We start from the raw sequence: 14,056 nt of genomic DNA on the forward strand, positions 1-14,056 counted from the left end.
ATTCCGATGGGATCTTTTATGTCCACTTAAGAGGCCAGATGGTGACTTGATTTAATGCTTCATCTGAAAGACAATGGGTGGGATTGAATGCTTCCCAGTGGAGAATTTGGAAGCGGGGGATCTTTTCTGGCAGGCTGGTATGGGGTAAGTAGCCTGCCATCTTCCACCTCTGACAGGCACTAATTAAGGCTTATCAGTGGGTAATTAATTCACACTTGAAGGCTTCATTCCACCACTGCTGGTATTCAACCAGCGGCAGGCGGGATAGTCACCATGAGAAAACCCTGAAAAGCAAACCCTCCTCGGTGCCTCGCATTCAAAGGCACTCAGTGCCTGATCGAGGGACCTGGGCATCGCTACTTTCCTTACCCACCCCCTTCCCCACAAGCCAGCGACCCCTTCCCTGTGACCCCCATCTTGCCCTCGGCCAATCATGGCCCGGGTTCCTCAGAGATCCTAGGCCTCTGGTGAGTGCATTACCAGAAATTCCCAATGGTGCTGTTCTCTTGCGAGCTGCCAGCCTCTGATTGCTGACTGCACTCTGGGGGGGGGAACAGAATTTCCAGCTCTAGAGTCCTAAATCACAGGGAAGGCCCACTGCTGATAGGCACTTAATATGCAGGCCTTTCCCAATGGATGTGACATGGAGACCCCTTTTCCTGAACTAAATTCTGCCTAGTATCTCCACCTCCGTTACACTCCCACAGTGTTAAACTGAAGTGTCAGCCTGGATTACATGTTCTGGATGGGAACTTGAAAGCTACCGACAGAATCAAGCCGATATTAGAAGATTCCACACCGTGTTGCTTTTCACTGAGACAACAGTTTTTGAATATAAGAAAGTACAGAATAATAAAGACCACTTTTCCCATCAAACATGCTCCATCTATGTGTCGTTTGCAGTCTATCCTATCGTGAATCTACCACAATTATTTACTCATTGAAAGGCATTATGCAGAATGTTATACTGAGGCCTAAAGATAATGCAGCAAAATGCCAGAGTATCTATCGTGACAGCTCCATCTAATGTAGCTTTTAATTTACCCTAACCCTACGCTCCAGGTAATTAGCTTCCAGCAGCACTTATTGTGTTCTAAAGGCTAACCCCATCCACCTCTAACCTTTAGTACCATTCCTAACTTAATATTTAATCAGCTCTTTTATGAAAGGAGTTAATCAACCACCTTTGCTGAAAATTGTACTTTCTAATTACTTGCCAAGGGAAAAGAATTCTTCCTTGAAGCCTGCTAGCTTTCTCCTTGTACCCTATTGTCCTGTGATCACAATCAAAGAAATAATCCACTAACATCCACTTTGTTATATTTCTCAAAATTTTAAAGATTGAATCATTGCCCTTTTAATCATTATTCCTTTGTTTCAAAGTAAGTTCAACTGCGAGTCTTCCTCATTACTTAAACATCTCAATCTTCCTTGTTCACGTAAAACCTTTTTTTTATGGTATTGATATGCATTCCAGTATGGTGGACAAAACTACAGCCAATATAAGAAATGGGATCCTATCAATGGCCATCAAGATTTGAACAACTTGCTCCAAATTATGCCATTGAGTTGCTATCCGACACTTAAGATTGGTGTGTTCATTTTAATGATTGGATTATAAAGGATTTAGAAACAAAAAGATATCCATGGGATAGCACGGTGGTGCAGTGGTTAACACTGCTGCCTCACAGCTCCAGGGACCCGGATTCAATTCCTGCCTCGGGTGACTGTCTGTGTGGACTTTGCACTTTCTCTGCATGGGTTTCTTCTGGGTGCTCCGGTTTCCTCCCATAGTCCAAAGATGTGCAGAGTGGGTGTCATATTGGGCATGCTAAATTGCCCGTTGGGTCCAAAAAGTCAGTTGGGGTTGTGGGGATAGGGTAGAGGCATGGACTTATGTAGGGTGCTCTTTCGAAGGGCCGGTGCAGACCCAATGGGTCTCCTTCTGCACTGCAAATTCCATGATTCTGTGATTCTATATAGTGTTTCTAGAAGATAATGAAGTTCTTCTTGCAATTTGGTTACATTTTGCTTAGATTGTTTTCTTGTGTTAATTGGTGGAATGTGAGATTTGCTGGCAAGACCAGCATTTATTGCCCATCTCTAATCGACATTGAGAAGAAGGTGATAAACTACCTTCTTGAACCACTGCAGTCTTCATACTGTAGGTACATCAACTGTGCTGTTAGTTCAGAAGTTTAAGCATTTTGACTCGGTGACAATGAAAGGATGGCAATCAATATTTTAACTGATGTACTGATGATAACCTTAAATGAAACTTTAGATTAAAAATAACTGTTCAAATGTACAAGTCAGAATATATCTGTAGATTCTTCACTATTTTCTCTCGTATGAAGGATTGTAGGCAGGGTACTCTTTAGATTGTATTTCAGTACAGATAGTCTCCTTTGTACAGTAACACGGAATATTGGAGTATTAATGCTCTTCGCCTTGCTAATGTCCTTACTAATTGTGAAATACAGTGATTTGCATGGCTAGGAGGTCAAACCACCTTTGGGTTGCTCTTGTGTATCTGTTAGCATCTGTGTCAGGAGAGTGTTTGAGTCATTATTGGCACATGGCCTGGGATCACGAATAAGGCGTAAAATAATAAACTAATTTACCCTTAAGCGATAAAAGTAATAACCAGCTATAAACATTTTAGTTTATTTGTAATACTTCCATTATATGTCAATATATTCAAAAGATCAACATATGTGTTTATAGATTGAGTAGAGCTGAATCAAAAGACATACAACATACCACACAGGGTCTCAAATTCAGCCAGCAGCCTTCAATTGAAGAACTTTTATTTGTTTTAACGATTCTGATTTTCAAAAGACCTTGATTACTAATTAAATAGAAATCGTGGAATTTCTATCAATTCTCTTTTCTGACCTTCCTTTCGAAGCGATGATTCTAAATTGTTCAGGCCCAACATTTCCAAAGGTGTTGTCCCTGCCAGTTTGTATTTCTGTTCATACCAGTGAAACAAAATGCAGCTCACTGAAGATAACTGACAGTAGATTCGGAACAAGAAAGTATATTCAAGAGAAAACAACACTGTTCTGCATTTTAGTTCAAATAATGATACTGCCGAAAGGCCTTGAGACTGCAATGCTGAACGTTAGCAGACACATTTTTAATGTATTTGTATCATATTCGTCTTTCTGCTTTTCCATCAGAGATGTTAACCCGATTGAAAATAAAATTGGTGGCATGAAATGTTGGATCTTTTGAAATAATGGAGAGAGAAATTTCAGATGCACGATACTCAGCATTGCTTTTGCTGTTGTCCCATGCAAATTCAGGACCTGAGTGTTTTAAAATACTCCATATTATAAATAAGAAAGGAAAATCTTGTATTTATATAGCACCTTTCACAACCCCAATGCATCCTAAAGTACTTAATGAGAAAAAACATGACGGCCTGTATTGTGATGTGGGAAATGTCACAGTCAGCTTATGAACAACAGGATCTGACAAAATGTCCTGTGATAATGATCAGATGATGCCGTTGGTTGAAGGGTAAATGCTGTTCAGGACACTAGGGAAAACTCCCCTGCCTTTCTTCAAAAAAGTGCCATGGGATCCTTTATGAACCAGGGTCTCAGTTTAATATTTCATCTGAAAGACAACACTCCTGAATTGTGCAGCATTCCTTTAACACTGCATAGATTTTGTTCTAAACTCTCCGCAGACTTCTGACTTTAGAGGCAAGTGTACTACCATTGTACCAAGGCTGACTCTTCTCCAACTTTACACTGCTTGGATGTCATGTTCAACCTTAAATCAGTGGAAATAAAAATCAATGTAAGATTTGTTTAACAGCCATGTATCTGAGGGGGAGAAAAGAATGTGCAGGGTTACAGGGATAAAGCAGGGTACTGTGACTCAGTAAAATACTCTTTCAGAGAGGCAGTGTGGACTCAATGGGCCGAATTGCCTCTTCTGCACTGAAAAGAGATGATTAAAGTTAAATACAAACACAGAATATAGGTATTAAAAATATTAAAAATAAGCATTGATAAAACTAAACACCAATAACTAAACTGCGCTGTCCTCAGATTTTAGATTGTCTTCAATATTTTATTCCCTAAAACTGTTCATATTCGTTTCAGATTGGAATGGCAAAAATGTAACAGTATTGCAACCACTGTTACATCCAGAGTGTTGTGCATTTTATTGATTAAAATTTTCTGTACCATTTTAGAATGAATTGTTATTTAGAGGTTTTACCTTGGACAGTTTGTATGCAGTGGCCAAGATAGCATAAAGGCTTCAGGATTTTTCCTAATTGTATGCTGTGTCTTCATAAGATGACCCACAGAAACACTGGAGAAACATTGCAAACAGCATTTTCTGAGTGAACAGTAAATTGTTTACTTTTTAGTCCCTGAGCAACGGAACGTAGTCTGAAAAAAGTTAACTATCGTTAGCCTAGGGCAGCACTGTGGCCTAGTGGTTAGCACAACCGCCTCACGGCGCTGAGGTCCCAGGTTCGATCCCGGCTCTGGGTCACTGTCCATGTGGAGTTTGCACATTCTCCCTGTGTCTGCGTGGGTTTCACCCCCACAACCCAAAGATGTGCAGGTTAGGTGGATTGGCCACGCTGAATTGCCCCTTAATTGCAAAAAAAAATAATTGGGTACTCTAAATTTATTTTTAAAAAATCTTTCGCCTAGTTCTTTTTATTTAAAATCTTGGGAGAATGCACACAGCTTTTAAAACACAGAGCATTATTGTGAACTCTTGGGAGAAATAACTTTAAAATGTTGAAATGTGACAGTTGGGTATAGGGAGTCCCGGGTTCAGCTCTCATTTGCCATTTGAGCAGTAAGTGGCAGATAGAAGTGTTGACCCTTGCAAGCCAAATAGGTAGCTCCCGGAAACAATGAAGTTTGAATCTCTGCCAGGTTAGGAGAGGCTCTGGCCCCAGGTGGATGGATTGATAATTGAAAAAGCGTTCAGGTTGTCAATTCTGATGGTCTTTTTCTGTTCCTAAGAAACACTTGCATTTTTATATCTCCCCACAGGTCAGTTCCTGTTAGAGGAATCTCGTCTGGTGGAAGCGGCTCAGATGGCAGAGAGAGCAGCTGAATTGGACAGCACGGAATTTGACGTTGTCTTTAATGCAGCCCACATGCTCAGGTTCGAACTTTCCTACTAGTGGATTGCGTCATGAAATGCGTTTTAAATTAGACTGTTGGACATTATGGATTTTGTTATCTGATGATTCGGAGGGAAAATAAGCATTTTTTGAAAAAAAAAATTTGGGGGCTAATATTTCAATGTGGCAGACTTTCAAATCCATTTAAAAAGCTGCAGCATCATGCTGTAATTCTGTATCCCTCTGTGCCTAATTTAACTTGGATGTCTTGTGAGCTGAAGCATTTTTTAGAAAAACATACGTACTTGATCTGGGTGACCTTGCACAACGCTCTGAAGAGCAGGTTGTAGTAAGTGCTTTGCTGGCATGAAGTATTTGGAGAAAGGAAATGACACACTATATACTTTTACAGCCAGTCTGTCTTCTGATGAAGTTCACTTGTAAATGACCAAAGTTAACTTTTGCATCTAAGTTTTCACCGGGCGTCAGCCAGTGGGGAGGAAAGAAATGCACAATTGGGAACAAATGCATCCATTGCTTCATCTGGAGAAAATCATTTCAAATAGACAGTATGCAGCAATCTGCAACAGCATGGCCTCTACATTAAGTCAATTCTTCCTCTTGGGGCCAACATTAACCTTTGCACTAATACCTGGCGCAATTGTGCTTAGAGTTTGAAGAAAAAAGGAATAACAGTTTTCTCCAAGAATAAAATACATAATAGATTGATCAGCATTTTAAGAAATACTAAAGGCTCACCTTTCAGCTGGCAGGCTTCATAATTGCTGCCGTGACTAGACTGAGGAAACAACTTTTATCAAAGTTCAACCATTATATAAAATATGAAGTCTGGGATACTGTTCTGAGAATCAGCAAAAATAGTTTGCACCTCAACCTGACTGACATGTTCCCAGCTGGGCTTAGATCTGATCAAAAGATTTAAAATTCTGAGAGAATTTGACAGGAGAGATCATTTCCCCTGACTGAGGAGTCCAGGGGTAAGGATCGTGGTCACAGGGTGAAGAGCTGGCTATTTAGGACTGCTATGAGGTGAAATGTCATCAGCCAGAAGGTTGTGAATCTTTAGAATGCTCAACCCGAGTGGATGGTGGATGCAAAGTCGATGTGTTCAAGATTACGAACAATAGATTTATGGGCACTAAGGGAATTGCATGGGATTAGGAGAGGAACGGAACGTTGAGGTGGAAGATTAGCCGTGATCTTATTGAGTGGTGGAGTAGACTCAAGGGGCCACATGGCCATCTCCTGCTCCTATTTTTATGTTGTACAAAAATAGGCTTAATCATACAACACAGGCATACTGAATACTGATCTAATTGTCAGTGAACTGCACCTAGTATAGGCTGCATATGGTGAAACTTAATACTTTAACATTCACCCCACTTACATTCATCATGTTCACTTTGTATTCACTAAATAATCTTTGCAAAGTACTCAATTTATCATTATTACAAAGCACAATACACACAGTAACTTTCTGCATAAATTGCATGTTTTCATTTATTTTTATATTCTCTCAAATTGTAAAAAACTTAGACATAATAACAAATATTCTCACAGCAGACGGAATTGTGAAAAGGAAATTTTTACTCTGATGTGATTCACAGTTCCTATGAAAGAATACACCTGATTGTAAACAGGTTAGTGTTACTAAGTCACATAAGCATTTGAGCTTCATTTTAATGTCATGTGGAATAAACGCCATACTTTAGTGTTACCTCAGATCCATAACTATTGTTCCCAAAACGTTACCTAAAATTCATTGTTGGTGATGAGTTAGCAGTGTAATGTACAACAATATCTGCATGAAATTAAACAGTAAACCCTGATGGATTCTTGAAACATTTAACTGAAGAGTGAAAGTAGAAACTAGGAGCAGGAGGAAGCCATTCTGCCCTTCAGGCTTCCTCCGCTATTCAATATGATCATGGCTGATTGTCAGGCTCAGTAACCTGCTCCTGCCTTCCTCCATATCGTTTGATCCCTTTAGCCCCAAGAGCCAAATATAACTCCTTCTTGATTTTTGGCCTCAACTGCTTCCTGTGATAGCGAATTCCACAGGCTTACCGCTCTCCTCATCTCAGTCCAAAAAGGTTTACACTATATCCTTAAACTATGGCACCTAGTTCTAGATTCCCCCATCATCGGGAACATCCTTTGTGCATAGGTTAGGTCGATTGTCAATGCTAAATTTCCCCTAAGTGTCCAAACGTTAGGTGGGATTATGGGGTCAGTGGTTAGGGCGGTAGATTGGGCTTAAGTAGGGTGCTCTTACGGAGGGACTGTGCAGATTCGATGGGATGAATGGCCTCCTTCTTTACTGTAGGGATTCTATGTTTCTATGATTCTATCTATCCTGTCTAGTCCTGTTATAATTTTATAGGTTGCCATGAAATTTCCCCTCCACCCATTCTTTTGAGCTCCAGAGGGGACTCTGGGGTAAGGAGAACAAAACTACACACAATATTCCAGGTGTGGCTCCACTAAGGCCCTGTATAATGGCAGCAAGACATCCCGGCTCTTGTACTTGGACGTCAACATATCGTGTTCTTCCTTTCCTGCCTGCTGCAGCAGCATGCTTAACCTATGGGGTCCTAGCACCGTTCCCAGCGATACCCCACTTATCACTGCCTACCATTCGGAAAAAGACCCATTTATTCCTACTCCTTGTTTCCTGTCTGCCAACCAGTTTTCTAATCATCTCAATACACTGTCCTCAATCGTATGTGGGACTTTTGAACGTCCAAATTAATCACATTCACAGGTTCTCCCTCATCAACTCTACCAGTTACCTCCTTGAAGAGTTCCAGTAGATTTGTCGTGATACTCCTTTGTAAATCCGTGCTGACTCTGTCTGATTCTACCACTGTTTTCCAAGTGTTCTGCTATTAAATCTTTTATAATGGACTCTAGAATTTTCCCCATGACTGACTTCAGGCTGACTGGTCTATAAGTCCCTGTTTTTTCTTTATCTCCCTTTTTAAATAGAGCGATTTCAAAACCTGAAAGAATGCAATTGTTCCACACACATACTCACTGTCTTTTTTAAATATAAATTTAGAGTACCCAATCCATGGGTGGGATTATCCGTTGCCCGACGCCGAAATCGTGTTTGGCAATCGGGTGGAGAATGGGCTCCGACATCAGAATCAGGTCCGGCGCCGGTTTGACGCTAGTTAGCCATGCTCCGCCCCCTCTGAAATGGCGTCATTGTGACGCGAGCCACACAGCCATTGGCGCCTCAACGACCGGCCCACGCATGATGCTCCACCCCCAATGGGCCGGGTTTCCGACGGTGCGGGACATGTGCGGTCACACAGATTGTGAACCCGGCGCGGTGGCTGTGGCCTGTGTCCAGCACCACCACACTCAGCCGGGATCCATGCCGCTGCGAGGGCCGAGGAGACTGATGGGGGTGGCAGTGGATGGACTGTGAGGTTGACGATGGTGGGTTGGGTCCGCGCATGGCCGGTGCCATGTTGTACCGCTGCAGGTTGTCAGGCATGCGCATGCGTTGCCCGGGACCCAGCCATTCTCGGGCCGTTTTCAGTTCCAGTTGCTGCCAGTGCAATCCCTCACCAGTACCGGAATCGGTGAGAATTTCACACCGATTTTTTTCACATGAACCGCCTGCGGATTTTCCATTCGAACCAGCACTTAGCCGCAGGAATGGAGAATCCAGCCCCTTTTTTTTCCAATTAAGGGGCTATTTAGCGTGGCCAATCCATCTACCCTACACATCTTTGGGTTGTGGAGGTGAGACCACGCAGACATGGGAGAATGTGCAAACTCCACATGGACAGTGAACTGGGGTGGGGATCGAACCCGGGTCCTTGGCACCGTGAGGCAGCAGTGCTAACCACTGTGCCACCATGCTGCCCAGACACTCACTGTCTTTAAGTTCAATAACTTCAAGTCAAATAAGGAATTATACTTAAGATCCCTGACGAGCCTCCAATATTATTACAATCCCAGACCAGACCCCCTTAGTGGCTAGGATTTTGGACTGAAACCCCGATATTTTAGTTTATTTTGAAAGACTATGCAAAAAGAATGATTTGTTCATGGAGTGATTGCATGAAGAAGTAGGGATTTGGTATTTTTGAAACAAAACTTTATTATGAATACAATATTAAACTCTTTAATTTCACACCCAAAATGAACAGCTTACAATTACCCCTTAAACACTACTACTCAATTGTCCATGAAACAACAAGAAAAGAAATATACAGCTCCCAATCCATCTTAAAATCAGCATGGCGTAGAGTAATACTTACTTTATAGAACAGATTTGATTCCTGTTAGAATCCCTTAAGATTCTGGCTGAATACCTTCAAAAAGCTGGTTCACCTGGCATGTTTCAGCTTTTTCTTATCCTCAGACAAGACCGCTCTGCTTTAAATATTAATACTCTTTTCATAACTATCCTACTGGGAGGGAATTGTAGACTCAGGGTCAGCCAAATGAGACGTTAATGCCTCTCCAAAGTTTTCTTACAATCTCTCTGAATCCCTTAGCTCCAATCAACAATGGCATCATCTCCCCAAACCAAAAAGCAAATGAACTCTCCAAACCGAAAGCACATTAACTCCCCAGGGACTTTCCCCAGTTAGGCCACAGTGCATTAGCTCCGACTGAGAACACATTCATCTGGTCAGTTTCATCTCCTGACTCCTAAAATCTCCCAGGACCTGCAAAACAATATCTTTTTTAAAAACATGGCCACTGAAGTCAAACACACTATAACCCCAGGCGTTTAACCCTTACATTGCCAAAGGTTTCCAATCCAAAATTCCTAAAATCCTCCATTTGTAACACTCCCTTTCACTAAACCTTGTGCTCCCCAATATTTTGGTATGTTATTTGCTTCCTCCTTTGAGAAGACAGAACCAAGGTATATATGTATTTATTAGTCAGCCATTTCTTTGTTCCCTATTATAAATTCCCCTGTTTCTGGCTGTAAAGGACCTACATTTGCCTTCACCTCTCTTTTCCTCTTTACATACCGATGGCAGCTTTTACAGACAGGTTTGTGTCCCCCGCAAGGTTGCTCTTGTACTCTTATTTTCTCCTTCTTAATCAATCCTTGGTCCTCCCTTGCTGAATTCTAAACTGTTTTCAATCCTCATGTCTGCTGTTTTTTTCTGGCCAGTTTGTATCCTTGGATGTAATACTATCCCTTGTGAGCCATTATTTTTGCACCAGACAGGAATAAACAATTGTTCCAGTTCACCTATGCGCTCTTTGAATGTTTGCTGTTGCCTATCCACCATCATTCCTTTAAGTAATGTTTCCCAGTCCATCATAGCCAACTCACGCCTCACAACATCGTAGTTTCCTTTATTAAGATTCAGGAGCTTACTCTCAGAATCAACTATGTCACTTTCTGTCTTGATAAAATAATTAATCCCCAAGGGATCTCGCAAAACTAGGGATTTAACAGGACAAAAATAGAGTCCCATTTCGGCCGCATTTAGTGGGGTGGTTCTTGCCACCTGCAACACTGTTTTTTTTGGCCTTGGAATGAAACGCCCCATTGAGGCCGTACTTACACCATTTCAGCTCAGCTTGCCAGTGCAGCAAAAGTACTCGTGGATTGGGGCAACATTTTTAAATGCTGCCCAGATCTTTTGCCCCTCCACAGGCACCAAACCGTGGACTCTGGACCCCCCCTCCACTGCGTCCAACTTACCTCTTACGTGGTCCTCGAGCCCCCCATCACCCCCACCTCTTAAGGGTCCGATCGCAGGCAGGGACAAGCTGGTACCTGGGCACCTTAGCACTGCCAGTCTGGCACCCAGGCAGTGCCACCCAGGAACCCTGGCAGTATCAAGGTGGCTTAATGGCTCACTTAAATATGCTAACCTGGATCTCGCCCGGATGAGAGCGAGATCCAGATCGTGACATTTCACGAGATTGTGTTAAGTCTCACAAGATGTTTTAAGCAAATCTCGCAAGAAACCTCTTGCAAGATTCAACAGCTTCGTCGCATCCCCAAATCACGTGCGCCGAGGCCATTAAATCGTGCCCTAGATTGCCAACTATTCCTTCTTCATTACACAATACCCAGTCTAGGATGGCCTGTTCCCTCGTTGATTCCTTAATGTATTGGTCCAGAAAAACATTCTGTGTACACTCCAGAAATTCCTCCTATACAGTATTGTGGCGAATTTGATTTGCCCAACCTATATGCAGATTAAAATCACCCATAGTTCCAGATGTTCCTTTATTGCATGTGTCTGTAATTTCCTGTTTAATGCTATTCCTAATATCAACACTACAGTTTGGGGGTCTTTACACAAAGTTCACTGATGTTTTTTGCTCTTTAGCATTTCTCAGCTTGACCCATACAGGTTCCACATCTTAGGAGCTAATATCGTTCCTCACTATTGCGTTAATTCCCTCTTTAACCAACAATGCAACTGCACCACCTTCTCTTCTTTTGTGTCTCCTTTCTAAATACTGAATATCCCTGGAAGTTCCATTTCCATCGATGGTCACACTGCAGCCATGCCTCCGTAATCCCAACTATATCAGTCCAGTGGCACAGTGGTTTGCACTGCTGGCCGACAGCGTCTGGGACCCGGGTTCAATTCCGGCCTTGGGTGACTGTGCGGAGTCTGTACGTTCTCCCCGTGTCTGCGTGGGTTTCCTCCGGGTGCTCCGGTTTCCTCCCACAGTCCAAAGATGTCCAGTTTAGGTGGATTGGCCTTGATAAAGATGCTCCGTAGTGTCATTGATTTGTCGCTTAGCTGGGGTTACAGGGACAGAGCGGGGAGCGGGCCTGGGAAGAATGTTCTTTCAGAGGGTCGTGCAGACTCGATGGGCCTAATGGCCTCTTTCTGCACTGCAGGGGTTCTATGATCATACCCGTTTACATCTATTTGTGTGATTAATTCATCCACTTTACTGCGAATGCTCCGCATGTTAAGGCACAAAGCCCGACAATTTTTCCCTGTGGCCCTGTTTGAATCTAGCCCTAGATTTCTCTTCCTGTCACTTTTCTTATTTCCCTTTCTGCCTTTTGTTCTTGTCCTTGATTCCCCTTCCTCTGACTCCTTGCATAGGTTCCCATCCCCCTCCCATTTTTGTGAAAGGATCACACTGAGGTCAGATAATTCATCTGCTGCCCAGTCATGAATGGCGCTGCATTCTGAACGGAGGCTGGGACAGTCGGATCAGTTTCTCATGAAAATGAAAATCGCTTATTATCACAAGTAGACTTCAAATGAAGTTACTGTGAAAAGCCCCTAGTCGCCACATTCCGGCGCCTGTTCGGGGAGGCTGGTACGGGTATAGTCTCTGGGATATTACAACAGGGCTAATGTGTAAACATGCTGAACTGACGTGATCTCGAGGTGGAGAATCTGTCATCAATCTTATTGCGAATACGCTCTCAACTTCATGGAAGCAAATACGTTTCTTCCTGAGATCAAGCGCTGTCCCCGAATATTTCCTGATGTTGAGGAAGACCGAGATTTGCAGAAATAAAAAGAAAAATACTGGCTATGAGCGTTAGAAGTGTCAGTATTTTAAAATAAATCTGAGGTGAGATTATACTGTGACTATCGTAAAGTTTAGATTAGAGCTGCAGTGAAAACAGTACATTTGACTTTGAAGCTTCATTTACATGACACGACATTGTTTTGGCTGCCATTTCAAAGTAAAATGGCACTAGTTGGGGGAACCATGGGTAAGGGAAGCATGTTCAAGCCAAGGAAAGTAGAAACTGTCAGAATGGGAGGTTTGAAGTCACATATTTATCCTGGCGTAATAGATGTCATATTAATAAATTGCTTTCCAAAAACTCAGCGATTTGCATTTCTATGCTAGAATACTCCCTCTACTAGCAGACTCACACATGTGCATCTTTAATTGGTGGTGGCCTTTATGGAGGTGAATGACTGTAAAAATCCAGTCCATTGAAGTTGGTCCTTATTTTGCAGCAAAAAGGTAACTTTTTTAAAAAATCATCATAGTCCCAGGTGGCCATAGGCTGCTTTCCCCTTTGAGGTGGCGAGCTGACTGGTGGTGATTTGACCTGAGGGTCACCACACCTCAGGCCAGGGGCAAGGTTGAGGGACCTTCATGAATTGTGTTGTGTTATGTACTCTGGGATAACACAGGCTGCAACTCAATGCCGTTTTGACCAAAAGATACTCCAGACTTTGAAGTAAGTTCAATGTGATTTATTGAACCATTAGCACAGTTCTCTATGAGTTCGACTCTCCTGCTAATCTTGCTGTAGTAACTCAGTCTAACTAACCAGTCTGCTCTAAGCCACGTGGTGGGTGTGATGCTTCTGATCTTCCCCTGTCTTACTCTCGAAGTGTCGCCTGTGGAAAGAGACAGAGCATGTATGCCCTGTCTTCATATATGGGTTGTGTAATGCCCCCTTGTGGTTGTGTCACCTCTGGATGTCTAGACTGCCCATTGGTTGTGTCCTATTTTATGTGTTCATTAGCTATATGTCTGCATGTCATGACATCTCTGGTGCTCCCTCTAGTGTTTACTTAGTCATAGTGCATTTACATTAACCCCTTGTGTATTTACAGTGATGCATATCACCACAAATTGAACCCACGCTGCTGGCCTTGTTCTGCATCATAAACCAGCTGTCTAGCTCACTGAGCACTGGCTGTCATTCCAGATTCTGCCGAAACCAGAATGTCACAGAGAATATAATGTGTGGCCCAACAGTTCAGTGAAACCTCTGTGGAGACTCTCCATTAGGCCATCAAGGAAAGGCTGGTGGAGGTGCTGCTCCCATGGATGACAGCAGGAAGCCCTCCTATCTGACCATGGTGGCTTGGACAGAGGTCATAGTGGACGCTATCACCCATTAGACTGACAGGAGAACAGCCCTGCCGTGCAGAATAATCTGCTGTACTTTGCCAAATTAAGTGATATAGTCTACACACTACA

At 42.7% G+C, this 14,056-nt stretch overlaps 1 protein-coding gene across 2 annotated transcripts in view; it reads left to right on the forward strand.

Annotated features, from left to right (window-relative positions):
* Positions 1 to 14,056, forward strand: part of tmtc2a (transmembrane O-mannosyltransferase targeting cadherins 2a) — a 204,281-nt gene that overhangs the window by 161,189 nt on the left and 29,036 nt on the right. For both annotated transcript variants that reach the window (XM_038780384.1, XM_038780385.1), the window contains exon 10: positions 5,037 to 5,151. In XM_038780384.1, coding sequence (XP_038636312.1) covers positions 5,037 to 5,151 — 115 coding nt within the window. The remainder of the gene's footprint in view (positions 1 to 5,036; positions 5,152 to 14,056) is intronic.

The sequence above is a fragment of the Scyliorhinus canicula genome, chromosome 20 (genome assembly GCF_902713615.1).
Source record: "Scyliorhinus canicula chromosome 20, sScyCan1.1, whole genome shotgun sequence".
NCBI lineage: Eukaryota > Metazoa > Chordata > Chondrichthyes > Carcharhiniformes > Scyliorhinidae > Scyliorhinus > Scyliorhinus canicula.